Source organism: Balaenoptera musculus, chromosome 5 (genome assembly GCF_009873245.2).
Source record: "Balaenoptera musculus isolate JJ_BM4_2016_0621 chromosome 5, mBalMus1.pri.v3, whole genome shotgun sequence".
Classification (NCBI taxonomy): domain Eukaryota; kingdom Metazoa; phylum Chordata; class Mammalia; order Artiodactyla; family Balaenopteridae; genus Balaenoptera; species Balaenoptera musculus.
Genome location: NC_045789.1, coordinates 88,923,156 through 88,945,569, shown reverse-complemented (window position 1 = coordinate 88,945,569; position 22,414 = coordinate 88,923,156). Strand labels below are relative to the sequence as shown.

Sequence of the window (22,414 nt, the reverse complement as noted above, 5' to 3'; positions counted from 1 at the left end):
ATTGCTACAACGAAGATCATAATAATTAAATGACTATCTGACATACTACATTACTATTTGGATGGCTTTACAACCAGATAATGGCTGAGAGAGATGAAGGTAGCCTGGGCGTCAGGGAGGGGACCTCTCCGCCAAGTGACCCTCTCTGTCAAACAATGACTCATGGTCCTTGGCGGCTTTTACTGATGGGATCAGGCTAGCTCTCATTAACTGCTGCAAGAACATGGCTTGCTAATCCAGAAAGGCTTCTCAGCGTGATGATAAACACGTGTGGCTGAAGGGTTCATGTTCAGGAATAATTTAGAAACTTCTCAACAGCACACTCACTCTTAGTCTGAGAGGTATTTCCTCCCCTGGTCCTCCTCCGCTTTCTACTGTTACTTTCCTCTCTCCCCGATTCAGGGGTACCTCCACCCCCATCCACTAAGTAGTGCCAGGTAAACAGTATTCAACAATCAACAGACCTTCTCCAACCTCAAAAAGCTACTCCCTCCATTCCTGGCACCTCTACTCTGTGCTGCTCAGTGATCGCTAGCTGGGACCATCATTTGTCTGCCTACCTGTCTAGTCTAGGTACCAGTCCCTTTGAAAACCATAACTGGGACCTGCCACTCTTCTTTAAAAATATCTCCATTAAGGAGAGTGGCAACCAAGAGCCCTTCACCGTCTGGCTGAAACCCAGTTCCCTGACTTTTCCCGCCCACTATGTTTCTATCAAGGCCCACTTACTGCTACCCCAAACTCGCTCTCCCTAACCTCTCTCTTTTCTTGTCAGCTCCTGGACCCAGCTCACAAGTCCCTGACTGGGAAGCCCTCTGCCATCCCCAGGCAGAGTAAGAGCTGGCTCCTGGTGGCCACACGGCATTCTGGGTACACCTTGATCAGAGTATCACACGCTGCATCACTGTCACCTGCCCGCCCACCTGCCTCCCCACAGACCGAGGTCTCTTTGCAGCCAGAGTCCAACTCATTCACCTTTGCATCTCCAGAGCCAAGCACAGCTCCTGACCCAGAGTGAATACCCACAAAGTATTTGAGAAATAAATGAATTTCAGTTCCCATGAAGCTGAAAAATATTTATATACATATTATCTATAAATTTATTTATAGATATTTATAATATATATTTTTAGCAAGATAGCCATCAATTTTTATTAAGCTTAAATCTCTAAATCCCATTTTAGCACCACGTTTGGGGGAAAAAAGTCCAGTTTTATATAAACTCGATGTGTATGGAGAGGGCACAGGATAGCTCCTATAGAATTATCAGAATGGTGTTTGTATGTAACCTCATTCTTATCACTTCAAATGAGCACTTCCCTACATCATCTGGGCATATACTCCATTCACCACCTTTATTCTTTGAAGTCTTGCAGAATCACTGCTCTAGATAGAATACAAGACTGTGACCTGCAGATACACGTGTGTACACTTATTACTCCACCAGACCAAGTTTGGGCATCTACAGGGTACATGCCATTTGGGGCCCACCATACGCTGGTGTCCACTTGGCTGAAGTCCTCCAGCTGCGGCGACCCCAGCCATGCACCGCTAACCCGCTGGTGCCTTCGTGTGAGTCTTTCCCGTCCATGCCTATCTCCTGTCTCCAATTGTACAGCTCCCTGAGCATTCTACAGCCTTCTTCTAAATCTGCATTCGCTTCTGTGATTTTTAGATAACATTTCAGCAATTTCAAGTTTGTAACCTAATGATTCTAATGCCCTTTTCTAAGATGACTTTTTTTTTTTTATGATCTACCTTTCTCGGAGTCACCATGGCAGTTTCCCCTCTCTGGTATTACTTTCTCGACAGGCAAGCTTTGATTATTTGAATGCCCCAAGGGATGTGCTGAAATTTAAGTTAAGTGAGATTTCAGGTAATTGGAAGAGTTTATAATGTGAACCATTGTAGCTGGGGGATATGTGAAATTCACTGACAGTCTTGGTTAACTGCAGTTTTGAATAACAAAGCTTTGCCTGAATATCTATTTCAATCCTTTCACTCCTGTTATTTCTCCTTTCCCTCCCTCTGCCCATCTTCTCACTCTCCAAAGAGTGTATTCTTATTCTTTTCAGGCCGGTAAAGATGAGAAAAAAGCAAGGGAAGAAGATTGGGTTTCCTTATAGTTGGCCATACGTGGGCTAGGAAACCCCTTCCCATTTGCTGAAGAGAGCATATGTTTTTAAAAATCATCGCTTGCCTGGAGTGAATTTGCTCTCTCCCCTGTGCTAGGCGGATCCGACCTTGCCTCGGGCCGAGATGCTGAGGGTGGAGCATGCAACTCTGGTTGTTTCAGAGACTGGGTGTTCAGGATGGAGCACAAAAATTACCTGTGCATCTGAGGCTCTCCCTTTTCCATCCAGGTTGCCAAGAGCCTGGGATATGCTGGATGAAGGTGACAGCGCATGTCACCAACCCTCACATATGCAATGACCCATTATAACATATAACAGTCACATATGGAATGTAATGATAGATTCGCTGGTTACGTCATTATATGATAATAATTCGATTCAGTTGCAGAGGGCTCCCCCTGTGGGCTGGGTGGCAGCAAAAAGCCAGCAAAGCATGGACAACATTTTGGTCAAACTGCCTTTCAAAGCTGTAAAAATGCTGTGGCTCTACTTCCCCTTGTCTCAAAAAAGAAATCATAAAAAACCCTAACATTTCCCAATACGGCGCCCCCTTGTATATCTGTCAGCTCTTAACCTCTCAGCTCTGCCCCCAGACACCAGGAGCAGAGGGACCTGTGGCCATGTCTTCACTTTATAGATGAGGTGCTGAGAGGACTAAGTGGTGGCATTTGCAGAACTAGAATTGATTCCTGGACCATCCTTTAACAAGAGGGAATTCGGGAGATACAGAGACAAAGGAGCCATGAATAGAAGCAACGTGGCACGTGGGATTTAGACTGAAATGTGGGTTTCACTGCCATCACCTACCACTGGGCCATGGGAAGCCCCGCACCCACTCTGAGCTTCAGTTTCCTCTTTTATAAATGATGATATGAATAACCACCATCATTTGTGGAAGCTACTCAGTGCCCAAAGATGATTCATCATTTCACATATATAAATCATTAATCCTTATCACAACTCCAAAAGGTAGATGTCATTACCCCCTTTTACACATACAGAATCTGAGGCTCTAAGAGGTTAAAAAAAAAGGCGTGCAGCCTGTAAGTGACAAAGGTGGGATGTGAACACAGGTCTGCCCCATGTCCTTTCTGTTGCAGTGCACTGCCTCTCTCACAGAAGAGTCTAAGGGTTTTATAAGGCAATGCATGTTAAAAAAAAAAAAAAAAAGCACTCAATAAAGTCTAAAGGCATCAATCTTATTATCACAGTATCAAAAGAATCAAGAGAACTGTGTCTGCCCTATTCAAAGAAAGAAAACAATCTCCATTCCTAAGTTTGTCAGCAGACCTTGCCTTTCTGAAAAATATTATCTCCCTGCTGGGATGAATAGTTCCATAAGAGGGCCAGAGTACTCAAGATGAAGAGTCAACTCAAGATGGCGCGTTTTGTGGGACTATTCCCTGGCTCCCTTCTCTCTGCTACTTGAGTCAGGTGCAGATGCTCTAAAGCAAGGAGGTGTTCCATCCCTGTCTGCCCCAGAAGGCAGTCATCTGCAAACTAGAGATCTTGAAAGCAGCCATGCAAATCCATCACCATTTTAATTATCCAAGTAAATAGAGCTCTTACCACCATCTGCCAAGATTTCAACCAGTCGTGATCATTAAGCTCCCCCAGCAGTTCTTTCTGGATGAGAACCATGGAGTCATTGCTAAAGGGCCACTTGGGCCCAAATTTCCGCCTACAGGATGAAGGTGTCCCCAGCTGAAGCGTGTGTCTCGGAGCTGTTTTTTCCCCTCTCTACACCTTGCTCATATTTTTCTGAAAGCCGTTAATTTGCTCCTTCAAAGTAACTTCATCTTTGTTGTTCTTACTTCCTTTCCACCAACTCCAGGCAGTACTGATTAGTGAGAAATTTTCCTCCACAAGAACTGTCAGCTCAGAATTCAGCCCCACAGCAAAAAGTGAGGTGGAGATTCATTCTGGAACACGGGTGGGTGTGTAATCCTGGTGATTCGAATCACCAGAGATTTCAGAGACCAGACTAAATTGTAGATGCTTCTTAGGGCGGGGACTCTGTCCAGGTCTGTTTCTCTGGCTGATGACTGTGCAAATGAGTTGATCATGTTAGTGAAAGGCTCCCTGGGCGACCTGAGTTAATTATGGCTTTCAGGGAAGATGGCAAAATCCTCACTAGCTACAAATCACCAATGGACCACAAGGCAGTGTTGGGTATAATTGTACTTGCTCTCCTTGACAGTCAGTTGGTCCACCAACACCACTACCTCTGTCATCACCGTTCCTCAAGATAGCATTTAAATGACAATAAAGTGATTACTCTTCTCCTAGTACAGAATTAAGACCTGACACTCAAAATATTCCTTGGAGAAGGACACACAGACATCACTGATGCAGGTAATGTCAAAGTTTGGGCATTTCTCTTTCATTAAAGAAAATTCAGTGATAATCAGGATCACCACAGACAGCAGCAACAAATTGCTAATTGCTAAATATATGATCGGGCTGACCGCTCCAAAAGGCGATGACATTTCAGAGGCAGAGAGACCTAGAAGTATATGGAGGGCAGTGGATATGCTGAGTAAGACCCTGGGCTTGAGACCCAGATATGACCATGGAAGCGTCAGTCAAACACAGAGGGCAGACCCTCCTCTACCAGTGACGGTGTACCAGGCACTTTACACACATTAGCTCATTTGTCCTCACCATGAGACCCTACAAGGTAGGTACTATTATGATCCCCTATATACATATAAAGTGCTGGTCAGTAAGATGGAAGCAGAAGTGTCCTTTGGGACTTCTGGGAAGTTTCCTTAAGGGGGGGGGTCCCCAACCCCTGTACCAGTCCACACCTGTTAGGAACCAGGACTGCAGAGCAGGAGGTGAGTGGGGGGCGAGCAAGCGAAGCTTCATCTGCTGCTACCCAACCTCCCCCAACCCTGTCCGTGGAAAAACTGTCTTCCACGAAACCAGTCCCTGGTGCCAAAAAGGTTGGGGACTGCTGCCTTAAGGGGAGAGGTACACTCTTGCATGTCTTCCTCATCCTGAAATATATGGGCCACAAAATAGAAAACCCTACTCTTGGAATGGAGCAGTAGAGCAGAGAAAGGGAAGGTGCCTGGATCCCTGAAAAACAGTGAGCTGCCATATCAGCCCAAACTGTCTACATCCAAATTTATTGTACATGTGTGTGTATGGCTGTTAGCATAACTGAGGCAATCTTGGGCACTTAAAGTTTCTCCTGTCCTTTTGCTGACCCTACCCAGGACTGTACTGTGCAGTAAGTCACTTCTCTGTCATCAAGGGCTTTGTATTGATAGTTAATAGATATTGTTTAATAATCATTAGGACCAGGTGGCCTCTATGCTCTGTTAGTCCCCAAACAATGATGAAAACCTTCACTGACGTATTCCTTGTGCCCATGAGACTAGTTACTCATTCACGAATCTTGACTTAGAAATGCACGTCCTGTTTCCCAGCACCTACCCCAATACCCCTTTAACTATAAAATTGTCCCCATGGCCCCTAGGCAGTGCAGGTGCAGCTGTGAATGCTTCCAGATCATTGTCCCCTATCCCATCCCACCGTGTGAGTAAATTACCCTATAATAAACTGATCCATTGACTGTATGGAGCTGTTTGCCTCATTTTTTTTTTTTTTTTTTTGGTCCCCAGATGCCTTCTCAATTCGGTGGGCACTTTTTGTTCCCTCTGACCTTCAACAATGTGAGTGAGAAATACAGATAATTCTATCTTATTTAAACCACTGTTATTTCTATTACATTAAAATTAATCCTAAATAATATACTGATATGCCAAACAACTGATATTGAGGAAATTTCAGAAGGAAACTACTAAAACAATCCCATTTACAATCTCATCAAAACTAATAAAATAGCTAATCTAAATAAGGAGGTAAAAAACCTGTACTTGGAAACCTGTAAGACACTGATGAAAGAAATTGGAGACAACACAAATGGATGGAAAGATAGACCGTGTTCATGGATTGGAAGAATTAACACTTAAAATGACTATACTACCCAAAGCAATCTATAGATTCAATGCAAGCCCTACCAAAATACTAATGGCATTTTTCACAGAACTAGGACAATTCTAAAATTTGTATGGAAACACAAAAGACCCTGAATAGCCAAAACAATTTTGAGAAAGAACAAAGGTGATTTCAAACTATACTACAAAGCTACATCATCAAAACTATATGGTACTGGCAAAAAACAGACACATAGGTCAATGGAACAGAATAGACAGCCCAGAAATGAACCCACACTTATATGGGCAGTTAATCTATAGTAAAGGAGGCAAGAATTTACAATGGAGAAAAGACAGCCTGCTCAATAAATGGTGTTGGGGAAACTGGACAACTACATGCAAAAGAATCAAACTGGACTACTTCCTCTCACCATATGCAAAATAAATTCAAAATGGACTAAAGACTTAAGTATAAGACCTGAAACCACAACATTTCGAGAAGAAAACATAGGCAGTACTCACTCTTGGAATGGAGTGATAGAGTAGAGAGACAGAAGGTGCCTGGATCCCTGACAAATGGTGCGCCCTCATATCACATATCTATATTTTCCAAATCTGGCGTGGAGGGGTGCAGTGAACTCAGATTACTTGGATATTTAAAGTTACATCCACCACGACTCAAGGTTTTATCATCTCTAGGCATCAATAATACCTTCAGCCACTCAGTTTTCTTCCCCAACCTTTCCTCGTTCACAGATTCAGGTCATCAAGGGCAGGGACTCGCTGCTGCGATGAGGACACTCTGTGATGGGGGTGAACAGGCAGGGGTGGAAGGCTGGAGTCCCTCACTTCCACAGAGCCGGTGCTTGGACAGGGCTGGGTCACCTGGCACACCTGCCTTCCACCCACAGCACAGAGGTGGTGTCCTGCCCGTCCTTCAGGATGTGGTTACGACTGCAGGTCTCCTGACACCACTTTTGCTCAACTTCCAACTGAAATTGAAGTCATGGCAGGAGTCTGGAACCAGACCCAAAAAGGCTCTTTTTCAGCTCAGGGTTTTAGGCTTAGAGCAAGGTCAGCTGACGTGAGTGTACAGAGGGTCTGAACCCAAGGCTCCCAGAGGGAAAACCTTCTAACCTTCAAGTTTAAAAGCATAGCTCCACACACTTGCTTCTTTTTGAGTGACCATAAAAAAGGACTCTGAATTTCTGAATATTTCATAAACAGTCTGAATTTCCATCTCTTCATCTATAAAATAAAGACACTAACCCCTGTTCATTCTAACTGGTAAAGCAGTTATAAGAAATTGATTAAGGAATACAGAGGAAGGTGACAACATCGTGTAGCATTTTGTACCCCAACTTTTAGCAAAGTGCCTGGGACGTAGTTAATCATCTTAAATATCAGTGGAGGGAAGACAAATTAAGGAATTACTTTTATTTGTTACTGCTCATGATGAGAAAATGGCCATAGGGACCAAAAAAAAAAAAATAATCGCACAATTTCTTTGCATGAGAGTCAACCATGGGTGGCAAATAACCTTGGAACAAACTTAGATTCTAGTCCAGAGCAGAGTTAAAGGCTGGCATCTGTTCAGACACACTATAGTACAGGTCAGAGTCCATTACAGAAAGTAGCTTTTTATAACCAAATGATTTCCCACCCGCAGCTTCTGCCTGACTCTTTTCAAGAAACATATCTGATAGAGTAAAATTCCAGTTTGGAAGAAAGGAAGGAAGAGAAGGGAAGGTGGGAGGGAGAGTGGGAGGGACTTGACTTCTAGTAAATTCATAAATCCCTTAGAGCTTATTAAAAGGAAATTTGACTTACTACCTTTAAAAGATCACAATCTATATTTTGAGAGTCAGAAGGCCTGTAAGATCAAATGGAGATAAGAGGACTTGGGGGGGAAAAAAGAGATAAGAATATTGTTCTGACAAAAAAAAAAAAAAGATATCCTTGTTTTAATTCAGCAGTTTTTCAATTCAAGTATTAGCTGAGAATCCAGTGGGGTTGTCATCTCTTTTACGTTTGTTCATTACATGCAGCACATTGTTCTGGGCACAGTGGGAAATTAAAAAATGAATTTACCCATCCTGCGTTGAGTAACTCCAGGCTGGAGGCAAGACTTACATAAATAATTCCAAAGTGAGGCAACCCGGGAGATGCTGGTCACAGAGGTGTGTCTAGACGCTTGGGATTGCAGAAGGCCAGAGACCTTTCAGGTGGGGGTCAAGGTGGTCATGACAAAGCCTTGAAAGAAGAGTGAGGAGAAGTGAGAGAACAAGAGTTCCTGGCAGAGGGCACAGTTTGAGCAAAGGCCAGGTGCACGGAAACACAGGCTTCCAGCAAAGACCCCAAAGTGGTTCTGTTTGCCAGGAATACAGGACATGTGAAAAGGAGAAATGCAAAATAAGGCTGGAATGTTTGGTTTGGATGAAAGTAAGAAAGGCCTTAAATGACAGTGGAGTCCGAGCCAAAGGCAGAGCCAATAGGGCCGTGGAGGGCTTTGAGCGAGGAAGGTCAGACCTTCCAGACACTTGACCAGGCAGGGATAGCCTGGAAGGAAAGGCAGAAAGAGATGCAGGAGACAGGGAGGCTGATGAGGAGGCACCTGCAAGAAGCCAGGGCGGGGAGCTGACTGCTGGTTCTTTGTGAGCAAGTGCTGGGTCTTGGGCACTGAAATCAGCTGAATATGAGGCTTACTCAAAACCCCAACAAATGAGGAAGGTAGAGTGGTCAGCAGGAGACTGGACTGAGGGAGAGTGAGAAGGGTGCAAAGTCAGAAGGTGAATAAGGTGAGCGCAGAAGAGGCCACGGGATGGAAGTTGCCCAGGAATTGATCGAGCAGTGTGCAAACACATTAGAAGGTCTGGCAAAGCTGGAGACCGTTGGGAGAGCAGAAAAGGTTACAGATTGACCCTGACAGCATTCACCAGTCTGGAGCAAATTAAAAAGCAAATTGGAACTGGCTTAAATAAAAGGGAGTCCCATCGCTGCCACCTCCAATATCTCCTTGGTCGTGGGGTCTACAGATGGCAGAGCAAGCAGGTACGTCAATCTGCACCTCATCAATATGAATTTTCAATGGCATCATGTTGACAGCGGCAGCTGACACATCACCTCCCTCGGCTGAACCATCCCTGAAGCCCTGAGAAGCCTCTTCCTAAAGCCCAGGCAAGGACAGGACCACCCCCTCAGCCGTAGAGGGTCGGGGACTTTAAAACACACTTTCACGTACATCATCTCACTTTATCCTCATCTTAGATGAGAGACACAAGGCAGGTACTGTTATCTTCATTGTACAAAGTCCAGAGAAACTGAGGTCTGGACAAGTAAGGTGATTTGCCCAAGACCATGTAGCTACGTAGTGGTGGAGCTTGATGACTTACATAACCCACTGCTGCCTGAGAAAGGAAGCTGCCCAGGACACCAGGCATCTGCCAGGCCATGTGGACACTCACAGCCCAGCTCCTGGTCAGCCCGGGGAGACGCTGCAAGTGGGGCACACTGGCAGGTGAGTAGGGCTGGCTTCAGAGAGAATGTTGAAAATGGCGAGGTGAACTGTTTCTCCTTCCTTGTTTCCTTCTCTTCATTCCTTCCCTCCTTCCCTTCCTTTCTTCCACAAGTGCCTGCCAAGGATCATGTGCCAGGCACTGTGCTAGACATTGGAGACCACCCACCCCTCTGAAGGTCCCTCATCCTCAGGAACCCCAGTTGCCATACCTGCTCGCAAAGCCCCACACTGTCTTCCCAACTGAAATATACCATCCACTTCCCAATCTCTTGAGACCCACAAGAGGTAGGAAACCCACATGGAGGCTATGACATTTGAGCTGGGCTGTAAAGTGTGAGTAGGAGATCATCTTTGGACATAAGCAAAGGCTTAGAGATGTCTCAGGGTACGGAATGATCTGGTAACAGGAATTCTATAGAGCGTGAGGGAGGTGGTAGCATAAGCGGTACAGAGGAGTTACTGAAGATGAGGACAGAGCAGGCCCTTGGAGGCCACCTGAGGAATGGCTTTCACTCTGCGGGCCCTGGAAAGCCAGCGGGGGCTTTAGTGGTAAATCATTTCAGCGCTTGGAATGACAACTCAAGTAACTGCAGGGAATAAAGAAGATCTTAGAGGGTCTTTATGCAGATATTCTGGGAAGAGTGGATGAGAACCTGGGCCATGGTGGGATAGTAGGAAAGGTGACACAGAGCCCTTATTAAGGACTTGTACCAAAGCAGAAAATATGGGTCTTTGTAGATAATTAGATGGGTGTGGGGTAAGTTGGGAAGAAGAATCAAGGAAGATTCCATAGTGATATCATTCATTGATATGGGATAGAAGAAGGGAAGAGAGGTAGGAAGGGCTGAAGGCAGAGGGAGGGTAAATTCAGTTCAGGGCACGCTGAGTGCCAGGTGCCTGGGGGACACATCCAGGAGCCCTGCGGAGGGATGCAAAGCCCAGTGTGTAGGGCGAGAACAGTGGAGTGTCAGAGGCTGCACAGCCAGCTGTCAAGTAGGTAGAGGACTGAAGAAAGACCGCCGTATGTGGCAAGTAGGAGTCTGGTCTTGGGTGGTCTTGGCAAGAGCATTTTCAGGAGTAAAAATGGGGTGGAAGGCAGGCTCAGGTGGGTTGAGAGTGGATGAGGACAAGGGCACAGAGGGACTGGTGCAGGTACAGGGGGCCTCCTGGGTCCTGCTCAGCTCTCATCCCCAGGCAACCTCTCCCTGTTCAAAGCGTACAGTCATGCCCTTTGAGCTGCCTCTAGAATGAAGGCCACTCAGGACCCCAGCACTCTCTAGACAGCTAACTGGGCATTCAAGATCAGCCTAACAATCATCACCTGATGCCCCACTGTGTGTCTCCAATCAGAGAAACACTTCTGGGATTTCCCAAACAAGCCCTGTATTTTGCCATCTCTGCACTTTTGCTATCTCCATTCCCTCTGCCTAGAACACCTTTCCTTTACATTTTCACTTGCAGAAATCCTGCCTAACCTTCCTGGCCCAAGTGCTACCCTCATCAAGAACCTTCCTCAATCCCCCAATCCAAATGAACTTCCCTGCAAAGCACAAGGCTATGCACACAACATAGTTGTGTGCAACACAACACAACATAGTTGACCTTCTTCTTTGCTATCCACCTGTCCCACTGAAATACCTCCAGGCTGTGTTTCATTCTTCTTTCATGCCAACCGACCAACCTATCACAGTGATGGATCCATCCTGCCATCACTGACCCCCCACCTGTGTGTCTGCCACTAATAAACTATAGGTGGGCAGGCACGTCCAAGATTCTCTTCCCATAAATGAGAATGTGAAATCAAAGTCGAGGCCCTGCAAATGGGCCAGAACTAGGTCATTTGGGGGATGTTCTCTCAGTATCCTCACTCAGGTCCTGCACCTCTTGAGTCATAGCATGAAGCCTCATCATTCTAGAACTCCTGTCTCCTACCCCAACACAGGCGGTCACGGTCTCTCCTCTTAGGAGCTCACTAATTTGTGTAGGAGTTAAGATCCACACACAGAGAAGGTCCTTTCCTTTCTCAGGGAGCACGTAAGTTCTACATGAGTGGTTTGTAACCTACACTACATAAGGCAACAGGATGAAGAGCTCGCTTCAAGCTTGGGTGGTCATGGATGATTTTATGAAGGATGTTGGTGTCTACTCCATCTTGAAGGACTGGTAAAGGCTGTGGTCAGGGAAGAAGTGGAAGGCCCACCCAGATGAGGTCAGGATAATAAAGTAGAAGCCAGAATGCAGAACAGATCAGTTTGGCTGGAACAACTAATTTATGAGGGAAAATGAGGCATAAGGCTAGAAAGATAGGCCAGCTTGGGGCAGGCCTTGAATAGCCAGTAATGGGGAGCCACTGAAGGCTTCTGAGTAAGAGGTCCTGGTGAAGTGTCTTTTTTAAGGTCGTTTAATAGGCTAGTCATATAGAAGGTATATTGGCTTGAAGAAGATCTGATATTTTGAACAAACTTAAGATGTTCATTACAATAAAAATACCATAAGATAATGGAAACAGAGTAGCCTAGAAGAAGTGAAATGAAAATGAGAAGACTTCAAAATAAAAAATCTGCCAAAGGTTTGTGTTTCTTGGGGACCAGGTGTCCCCTACCACTGGTGCCATTTTACCTGAAGGACCAGAAAGAGATGCAGACCCTCAACTAAGCGAAGTCCTCTGCCAGGAGGTACCCAAAGCCCCACTATGGTTTTATTGGTGGAAAACCAGGCAATGGGTAAGAAACGTTGCTCACTCTGGTCATTTTCATTCAGGGACTAGCCAAAGTCCTCTTCCTATCTTCAGCCAATGTATTTTATTCAATGTGAAAGTCACTAAATTAATTTTTTTAACATGATAAGAGTAGCAATTGTCAATTTTAGAAGCACATATGCGAATTTCCCTGCACAGGAGATAACATGAATCCCATTAGTTAAAAATAGCAGTTGTGCTCACTTTCCCCCACATGCTAATTTTAATAAACTTACTCTAAAATTAGCCTGCCACTATGAGGATAGCTGCTCATCAAAAATGTTCCCAGGAAGCACTAAGTTTGCCTCGCAAGAGTTCAAGCACTCCTAGGAAACTCTGAACAATGCAGAGCTCTAAGCAGAACTTGTCCTCTTCTCACCAGACTCAGTCACCCCCAACCCTCTGTCAGACCAATCACCACCACTCTCTAGCCACACTTCGAGGGTCATCTTGGACTCATGCTATTGCATCTTCCCGATCCAATTGGCTATGAAATCCTGTATGGGTCTTCCTTTAAAATCTGTCTCATAGCCATCCCTTTTTCTCTCTCTCCACTGATGCCATAACTCCTTATCACTTCATTTATTCAAATATTCAAGCATTCACATATTCTACACTCACTGAGTACCTACAAAGGGCAAGGTACAGTGTGAAGTGTTAAGGTCACAAATTAATAACATATGGTCCCTACCCTCAAGGAGTTCAAGATCTCCTGGGCCCAGTGGAGAGAGAGACAAGTCAAGGGTTAGTCAAAGAACCATATGATAAGTGGTATGACCTAGGTGCAATAGGGGTAATTGGGAATATTGATGGTGACAGAAAAGACTAGATTACTGGTAGCTCATCTTCACTTGTCTTTCCCTGATTCCTGGGAGAGCTACTGAATTTGTCTTTATATTCCCGCTGCCTGGCACAGTGCCTTGTGAATGACAAAGGCTCAGTGATTACTGAGTTCCGTGGAAATGAATCTTCCCCAAGTATTTTCATCAACTTACACTCTAGCTAAAAAAGCTTTCAGAGGCTATTACCAGCTACATTAGAGTACACCCTTCTGTCTTGCTTTTGAAGTTGTTCACCATCTGGTCTACCCTGGCTATCCAACCTCCATCTCTGCTATACCTCATCTCACTAGTTTCAGGCTTTATCTGGAGCATTTCCTCAAAGGCCAACCACCAGTCCAGTGCTCAGGCCTGCTTCCTGTCACCACCACCATGCCCTCTTCAGCCAAAGCGGAGGGACCCAGCTCAAGTTCTACCTCTTCTAAGAAGCTTTTCTCCACTTCTTCAGCTTCGCCAACTGCCTACATATGTATCTAAGATATATTGTTCATTATTGTGCACTGTTTTTTCATTTAATATTATGAATGTGAATAATGCTTTGAAATATTAAATGGTACTCTATTTACCTTGCCTCAAATTCTTATAACTCCTACCCTGTTTCTCTCCACATATCCCTCTCCCTTTTATTTTTTATTTATTTATTTATTTAAATAAATTTATTTATTTTACTTTTGGCTGCATTGGGTCTTCGTTGCTGCGCGCAGGCTTTCTCTAGTTGTGGTGAGCGGGGGCTAGTCTTCATTGCAGTGTGCAGGCTTCTCATTGCAGTGGCTTCTCTTGTTGCAGAGCACAGGCTCTAGGCACACAGGCTTCAGTAGTTGTGGCATGCGGGCTCAGCAGTTGTGGCTCACGGGCTCTAGAGCACAGGCTCAGTAGTTGTGGCGCACGGGCTTAGTTGCTCCATGGCATGTGGGATCTTCCCAGACCAGGGCTCGAACCCGTGTCCCCTGCATTGGCGGGTGGATTCTTAACCACTGCGCCACCAGGGAAGTCCCCCTCTCCCTTTTAAAAGCCAGACATTTTGCCTTCTCCAAGGAAGAGAGTGCTCAGTAGAACACTGGTAGCAAAGTGACTGGCTTTTCAGTTTTGAAGGCCTTGTCCTTCACCAGAAGATACCAGAGCAAAGAAGAGTCTCCCCATAACTCCCTCCCCCACGACCCTCCAAAAGACTAGAAAAGATCTCCAAATTTGAGGAAAAGGCAGACAGAGTGCAAGGAAAGAGAGCCTGGTTACCAGTGAGTGTCTAAGAATGAACACTAATCAGCCTGGTGTCAGGAGAGTGGAGTAAGGACTGTGGGACTGAGATGTAGGGGGCGTGGCTAATTGTGACGGAAACCTGATGAGTTGGGGAATCAGAGAGGTAAAGAGTAAAGCTCTCTATAGCGATGACTGTCTTCAATATCCATTCCCCCCCTTTTTAAAGACAAGTTTATTGAGGTATAATTTACATAGAGAAAAAAATCACCCTTTTGAGGTGTACAGATCTATGGATTTTAACAAACTTATACAATCATGTAGCCATCAACTCAGTCGAGGCATAGACTATGTCCCTCACTCTAAAAAGCTCCCTCGTATTCCCCTGCAGTCAATCTGTTCACTCACTCCAGGCTCTGGCAACCACTGATTGGTTTTTCTGTCCTTTACGTTGTGCCTTTTCAAGAATTTCATATAAGTGGAATCTTACATTCGGTGCATTTGAGTCTCTGCCTTCTCTCACTTGACATGTTTTTGCATGCATCAGTAGTCTGTTCCATCTTAACGCTAAGCAGGAGTCTATGATGTGGATGTAGCAATTTATCCACTTGCCAGTTAGTGGACACTGTTGTGTTTCCAGTTTTCAGCAATTATAAATAAAACTGCTGTAAACATTCACATACAGGATTTTGTGTGGACACGTGTCTTCCTTTCTCTTGGGTCAACACCTATGAGCAGGATTGCTGCGTTGTTGGGTTTAGTGTAGGTTTGACTTTATGAGAAGTTGTAAAACTGTTTTCAGAAGTGGTTGTACCATTTTATATTCCTCTAGCGATGTAGGAGACTTGCAGTCACTCTGCATCCTTATCAGCACTTGGTTTTCCCATTTTTTATTTCTGTGTCTGTTTTTCCATTCTAACAGATGTGTTGTGGCATCTTATTGGGGCTTTAACTTACATTTTCCTGATGGCTGATGATGCTGAGTATCTGTTCATGTGCTTATTCACCATCTGAATCTCTTCTTTAGTGCAGTGTCTATTTAACTCTTTTGCCCATTTTTAAAATTAGATTGTTTTCTTACTATTGTGTTATGAGAGTTCTTTGTATATTCTGGATGTAAGATATGTGTTCTGCACAAAATTTCTCATCTGTGGCTTGTCTTTTCATTTTTTTTAACAGAGTCTTTCAAAGAGCAGACATTTTTTTATTTTGATAAAGTCCAATTTATCCTTTTTCTCCTTTTATAAGTTTGTGTTTTTCCTGTCCTGTATACCTTTCTAACTTTTTAATAGAACCCTCCCAAATTTAAGTTGGGCATACCCAGCTTAAGATGACATTTCCTAGCCTCCCTTGCAGCTACATGTGCCCATGTGACTACACTCAGACAAATGGGATGTGAGAAGTGATACGTATAGCTCTCTAGTCATCCCTAATTAAAGAAAAGCCCTTTGCCCTGGACTTTCCCTTTCTCTCTTTCCCCTTTCCATGGGCTGGGACAAAACATGGCACTAACCTAGCTTTAACTATACAGTTGAGGACCATCCCCTAAGAAACAGTAGAGAAACATGATGGGAGGAACCTGGGCTCTTAAACGACTCCTGGAGCAGGGCTGATCTCCCAGCCTGGACCACCACACTATGACACGAAAGAGACCTAAATATCTACCTCACTGAAACCAACATATTTTGGGAGTAGGTATCTTTGTTAAGTGGCTTAGACTTTACCCTAACAAATATACCCTTCTTTCTTAGGAAGTAAAAAATAATCCCCAATTCCCTGGACCCAGCCTGGTGTGGTGTGGTGTGTCTATGCAGAAAATTGCACCATGGTTTCTCAAAGTTTCCCTCAGCTCAGGAGTGATTCAGAGACAGCAGAACATGACTGAATTCCCCCACCTTGGGCAAGGGAGCAAAGCCCCCCCATGCCCAGAGTAGTGAAGTAGCAGTATATCACCTTGTTCTTCATTCACCCAAAGTAGCATGGGTCTGGTACAGACACCAAAGGGTCAGAAGCGGGGAACAAGGGCAGACACAACAGTGACTGACATGACCAATGACCAGATGCTAGACTGAAATGAGGAGAGTGTGGTTAAACAAAAATAGCCCAGACCAGTTGTGTGCCCCCTACCCCATCACCCCTGCCAATGGCTGAGTACTACTTACCACCCCTAGAACTCAAATACAAGTTCAGGCAGAGGGGTGATTCCAATCCAGATTACGTTCCCCCCGCCTTACAATGGGAGTTTGTAACCATAACTAAGGTGTTATAGCAAAATAAAGTTTTCAGTTTGTGAACACCTGAGTTTGTGCCCTGAGCTCCACCCTCACTGTACTAATGTTTGCTGAACATTTACTGCTTGCCAGGCAGACAGCAAAACACTAACAAGCATGATTTCACTGGATCCTCACAATAAGAGCACCTATGAGTAGGTGCTTTATGATCCTGTTTAAAGATGAGAAAAATGAGGCTCGTAGGAGTCGCACGGCACGGCGATTCTCTCAACACCCATTCCCCTTCTTCTGGCAATCGTTCCCACCCCCCTAACCCACTCTCAGTGCATGTGGCCTGGGCAGGGCCCCGTGCACAACTGCGGGCCTGAGACAGGTCACTACGCTCCTGAGTTAACTTCTTCCAGGGCAGGTGAGGGATCTAAGTGGGTGCAAAGGGAGTGATTCCTGGGGTTCTATGGGGTCTCCTGCAAAAGAGTTTCTGTCTTCCCCTCTGGACTTGAGCTTGAGAGGGTGGGAGGCTGAGACTGAAGTCAGGCACCAAGCAGAGCCAAAGATGGAAAGGAAGCATCTGTCTGAGCGCTGAATCCAGCTGTGCCCCACACCACCCCTATCTTGGAATGATTAGTCACGGCAGCTGTGTTAGTTTGCTAGAGGCTGCTGTAACAAACTGCATAAACTGGGTGGCTTGAAACAATAGAAATTAATTTCTGACCGTCCTGGAGGTCAGAGGTTCAAAATCAAAGTGTTGATAGGGCCAGGATCCCTAATAAGACTCTAGGGGAAGACCCTTCCTTGCCTCCTCCTAGCTTCTGGTAGCTGCCAGCAATCTTTGGCTTTCCCTGGCTTGTGGTAGCATAACTCCAATCTCTGCCTCTGTCATCACCCGGCCTTCTTTCCTCTGTGTCTTCACATCGTCTTCCCTTTGTGCACCTCTGCATCCAAATTTCCCTCTTCTTATAAGGACACTGGTCATTGGATTAGGAACCCACTCAAATGACCTCATCTTGAGTACATCTGCAAGATCCTGTTTCCAAATAGGGTCATATTCACAGGTATTGGGGGGAGGAGGTTAGGACTTGAACATATCTTTTCGGGGACACAATTCAACCCACAATATCAGCTGATAAATTCCCTTTGAGCTGAACCTGCTTGGGTTGGGTTTTGCACCGAGAAAGAAGTAGAGCCAAGACTTACTCTCAGTTCTCAGTCAACAAACAAGACCCAAAGCTGCGCCCTTATCCACAGGCTCAGACTGCAAGCCTGTTCAGCTTCCCTCCCCAAATGTCAGCGGCTCTACTTTGGGCAGAGGCCCAGGTTTAACCATCTTCTATATCTGCCTCCTAGTCACTGCATACAGCATGCTCAAGGAATACAGGACTGATTGCTATCTAATTAATCAACCAAAATTCAAATAGTGAAACTGAATTAGTCATGGTTTATCACAGGGCAGTAGGCTGAGAGATGACCAGGATTTTTATCTTCGAAATAAAGTTATGGTCTGTCTGCACGACTGCATTTCAAGATTTCCCCCTGATTTGAAAGATCACCTCAGGTGGTGATGAGAAGAATGCTTCCCCCTCCCCAGACATTTAATTTCCAGAACAGAACAGAAGCCACACTCCTTTCCCATGCATGGCCGTGTTTACTTCAGGGCCTGAGAGAAGGCTGTAATTTCAGCTTGTTATGCTAAAAATGTGAAAATAAAACTGATCTCTATAGGATCATTTAAATGAAAACTGCTTCCTAGAGGCAAGCCGAGGAAGCAAACCGATTGAAAGAGAGCGCAGGGCTCCGGGCAGGAAGGGCAATGGAGTGTGGACCCAGGGTGGGAGGTAGAACCGGGGACTTCTGTAGAAACAGACTGGAGCCCATTTGACCCAGGTCACATGTGTGGTGATGCCTTCCCCAGTTCCTTCCACTGGCTTCCAAAGTCACTTTCAAACGCCACTAGCCACGGACCATTCTCTTCCTTGAATCCTACTTGCCTAGGGCCCACACGATTTCTCCACGCCCACGGAAGCCCAGGCAGCTGAACTTGACTGTGCAGGGGAATCCCCTGTGAGCTCCCTTTGCGACAAAAGCAGATTTGGGGCTACACCCCTAGGCACTTTCATGAAGTAAGGTAATTCGTTTCTTGTGGTTACCACAGCAAATCACTACAAACTGGGTGGCTTATAACACAGAAATTTATTCTCTCACAGTTGTGGAGGCCAGAAGTCCAAAATCAAGGTGTCAGCAGGATTGGTTCCTTCTGGAAGCTCTGAGGGAGAATCTATTCCAAGCCTCTCCCAGCTTCTGGTGGCTGCTGGCAGCCCTTGGCATCCCTTGGCTGTTGCTGCCCATCTCCAGTTTTTGCCTCTTCATGTGGACTTCCTCTCTGTGTGTCTCTGCTTCCCCATAGCCTTCTCCCTTGTATCTCTGTGTCTCAAATCTATCTTTACTTTCTCATAAGAACACTAATCATTAGATTTAGGGCCCATCCTAAATCCAGGATGATCTCATTTTGAGATCCTTAGCTTGATTATATCTGCAAAGACCCTGTTTCCAAATAAGGTCTTATTATAGCTACTGGGACATCAGGACTTAGATGTATCCATGGGGGGAAGAACACAATTCAGTGCACTACTGTAGATTTGGGGAGAGACCCAGGAACTTGCATTTTTTCCCCCAAATGCCAAGTGACTCTTTGTACTCTTTGCTCCCAAAATGACTCTGATGATCTGTAAATCATACTCTGAGCAACAGTGATCCAGTTGCTGAGGATTCAAAGATGAATAAGACATAGACCCCCCGCTTTGAGAATCTGCTGTCTAGGGAAGATACACACAGATAAACTGGTGATTAAGATACAAAGTGTGGCCTAATGATCCCAAGATCTGGAGTCAGGCACCAGGGTTCAAGTTCTGCCCCCTCCAGATGTGAGGCTCTGAGCCAGTTCCTTAGCATGTTTGGGCCACAGTTTCCTTATCTGTAAAATAAGAAATAATTCCTACCTTATACCATTGTGAGTATGAGGCTGTGTAAATGTTAAATATGAAGGATGGACTTGAGGAATGGCCGTTAGCTATTATGAAGGTGGGAAGCACCTTGCATTCATTTTCACATCCCACAGCCCCAAGCTGTGCGCCCTCTGCATCCTAAGCTTTAATGAATGTCTGAAGGCAAGACAGCATTACTCTGGAGATACAGGGCTGGGATAGGCAGGACAACTCCGGAAAGACCCATATCCAGATCTTGACTTGTTCTACAAGCATTTTTTGAGCACCTGCTGTGTATGGAGCTCAGCATGTAGGCACCTGGAACAAAGCCAAATAAAACACACAGCCTAGTGGGGAGACCATTAGACTGCAATACTGTGTGGTCAGGGCAAGACAGAGGCACCCTCGGTCCAGGGACAGCCATGCCAATAAGAACTTCCTTCTTAGGTTTCCCATCCTTCCCAGTACACCCTTTAGGATTCTCTTAGTGTTTATGGTGTGACTCTCCTTCCACACTATACCATATGCTTCAGGAGTTCTTTGAGGGCAGAAGGGGTCATCTGTCTTCTTGGCCATTGTATCCCAAATACCGAGCAATGTACCTGACTCCTAACAGGCATTCGACAAGTATTTGCTGGAGTAGTGAACATTCTGCTATTTCAGAGCCCAGCACTGGACTTCCATGAAGAACCACCTCCAGCTTCCTTGACCACTGGGTATGATTCTTGACGAGCCAAGAGAAAAGATCCCCAGAGGATCTATCCCTTAACATAAAGCCTGATAGAGGAGATGGGGACAGGCTGCATGACAACATATCATAATACTGTCCAGTTATTACATACAGATCAAGAGGGAACAAACTAAACTTGGGGAGAAGATATGACAGTCCATTCCTCTTCAGAAATACAATGCTTTGCATACACTGGACATTAAGTACTGTTATCAGACTGACCTGGAGGCCCAGGAAATGGTTAAAGGAGAAAGACGGTACAAGGTTTCCCTTCCAGCACCCAACATGGGAAGGAAGCCAGCAAACCATTACACCCTGTACTGTGCGTATAGAAGTAAGAAAACGGAGGCCCAAGCTGGCCTTGGGGATGCGGATGGGGATGGGGAAGGGGATGGGGATGGTTCTCAGGAGGGAGAGAATGGAGAATTTCCGGGGCGTGGTCAGCACACCTGGGTAAGTGGCTAACCGCCATCACAAATGGTGGTAAGTCAGGACGAACAACTTACCTGTGACAGGGAGACACCAGCACTCTCTCTCACCTGGAGAAGTCAGGCAGCCCCTCCCAGGCCAAACCATTCTTAGGGTGGGCTGAAGAGGGAATAGCATAAGAGTCCAAAAGCCGACCCCAGGGGTGTTTCTGACAAAATCGTTGGGCCGGGGCGGGGGAGGGCACGGTATTCTCTGCTTCCACAAATCGAATGACTTCTGCACCAGTGTTTCACTCCTTTGATAAACGGCGCGCCACCTTACACACAGAAGGCCCACGGTAAACGTGTTGACTGAATTGAATAACTGAATGAACGAAGGCTACAGAGGACCCTATGGAACTCCCCTCCCCCCCAAACCTCCGCTGCAGGTGACTCCACCTGGCCCGGGCGTGGCCCCAGGACCCGGATTTCCCCCTGGCACCACCTTTCCGCTTCAGCACTGGGCGTCCAATCGCTTGGCTCCAAAACAGCGGCAACTGAGAAGGCAGGTGGGGCTTGGCTCTCACTCCCGGATCCCCGCGCTCCGCTCGCCAATCCAGTGCCCAGCCCTGCCCGGAGGGAAGGCCCCTCCCCAGAGGCTGGCACCAGCTGGCGTGGAAGAAAGTGGCGCCCGGGCAGACCGCAAAGGGCGGGAGGAACGGCGCACCTGGCGGGGCGCGTGGGGGCAGCTAGCCGAGGCCGCGGGGTGCGCGTCCCCCGCGAGTCCCCGCCCGGCTCGGCCACCCGGGGGGCGCGGGCTCGGGGCTGGCGACCGCTCGGCCCGGCCCATCCCGCCCGGCCGGCGCCTCGGCCTCACCTCGCTCACCAGCCCCTGCCAGTCGCTCTCGGTCCGGTCGCCGTTCATGGCCTCCTCCTCCAGGCACGGGCCGGCCTCATGGACGCCGCCCTCCTCCTCTGCGGCCTCCTCCTGCCTCCGCGCCGCCGCCGTCGCCTCCTCCACTCGGGCCCCGCGCGGCCCCGAGAGGCCCCGGCGCCTCCGAGCCGCCGCGCCGCCGCCTTCTGCGGCCGCCCGCGCTGTTGACTCAACGTCAGCCTCCGCGGGAGGAAGGGGAGGAGGAGCCGCGGTCGGTGCCGGGCCGCAGCCGCCGCCGAGCCGGCCTGGGACCGCGCCACGAAGCCCCCGGGCCCCGCGCAGCCCCGGACCCCGCATAGCACCCCGGGCCCCGCGCAGCCCCGGACCCCGCATAGCACCCCGGGCCCCGCGCAGCCCCCGGACCCCGCGCTCGTGGCGGCCGAGGTCCTGACCGCAGGATTACTGCTCTCCAGGCGGGAGGCGGCTCGGCGTCCCCCACCAGAAGTAAATCCCCAAATCCAGCCATTCCCTGACCACTATCGCGGCTCTCACCACTAGAATGTAAGCCCCACCTGGGCAGGGGGTTGCTTCCCTCTCGGATGAATGTTGGGTACAGGGCCTGGCACACAGTAGGTGCCCTACAAATATTTGTTGAACCTATGGATGAATGAACCACATGTTATTACATATTTAATATGGTTTTTTAAGCTACTCATGTTTATTTCTATTTCTTAAATTGTCAGCTGTCATAAATAAAAACATTGAAAATAAAACGGTAATGAATTCTAAATAGGACCGAAAGCTCTGAGTGTGATGCTTAACATG

The 22,414-nt window shown here is 46.7% G+C and overlaps 1 protein-coding gene across 2 annotated transcripts in view; it reads right to left on the bottom strand.

Annotated features, from left to right (window-relative positions):
• CCDC149 (coiled-coil domain containing 149) overlaps window positions 1-21,802 on the bottom strand; it is a 96,467-nt gene extending 74,665 nt beyond the window's left edge. The window contains exon 1 of one of the 2 annotated variants that reach the window (XM_036853476.1): window positions 21,593-21,802. In XM_036853476.1, coding sequence (XP_036709371.1) covers window positions 21,593-21,640 — 48 coding nt within the window. In that variant the 5' untranslated portion in view covers window positions 21,641-21,802. The remainder of the gene's footprint in view (window positions 1-21,592) is intronic. The other variant, XM_036853475.1, reaches the window with a different exon arrangement.
• Window positions 21,803-22,414: the final 612 nt, after the last annotated feature.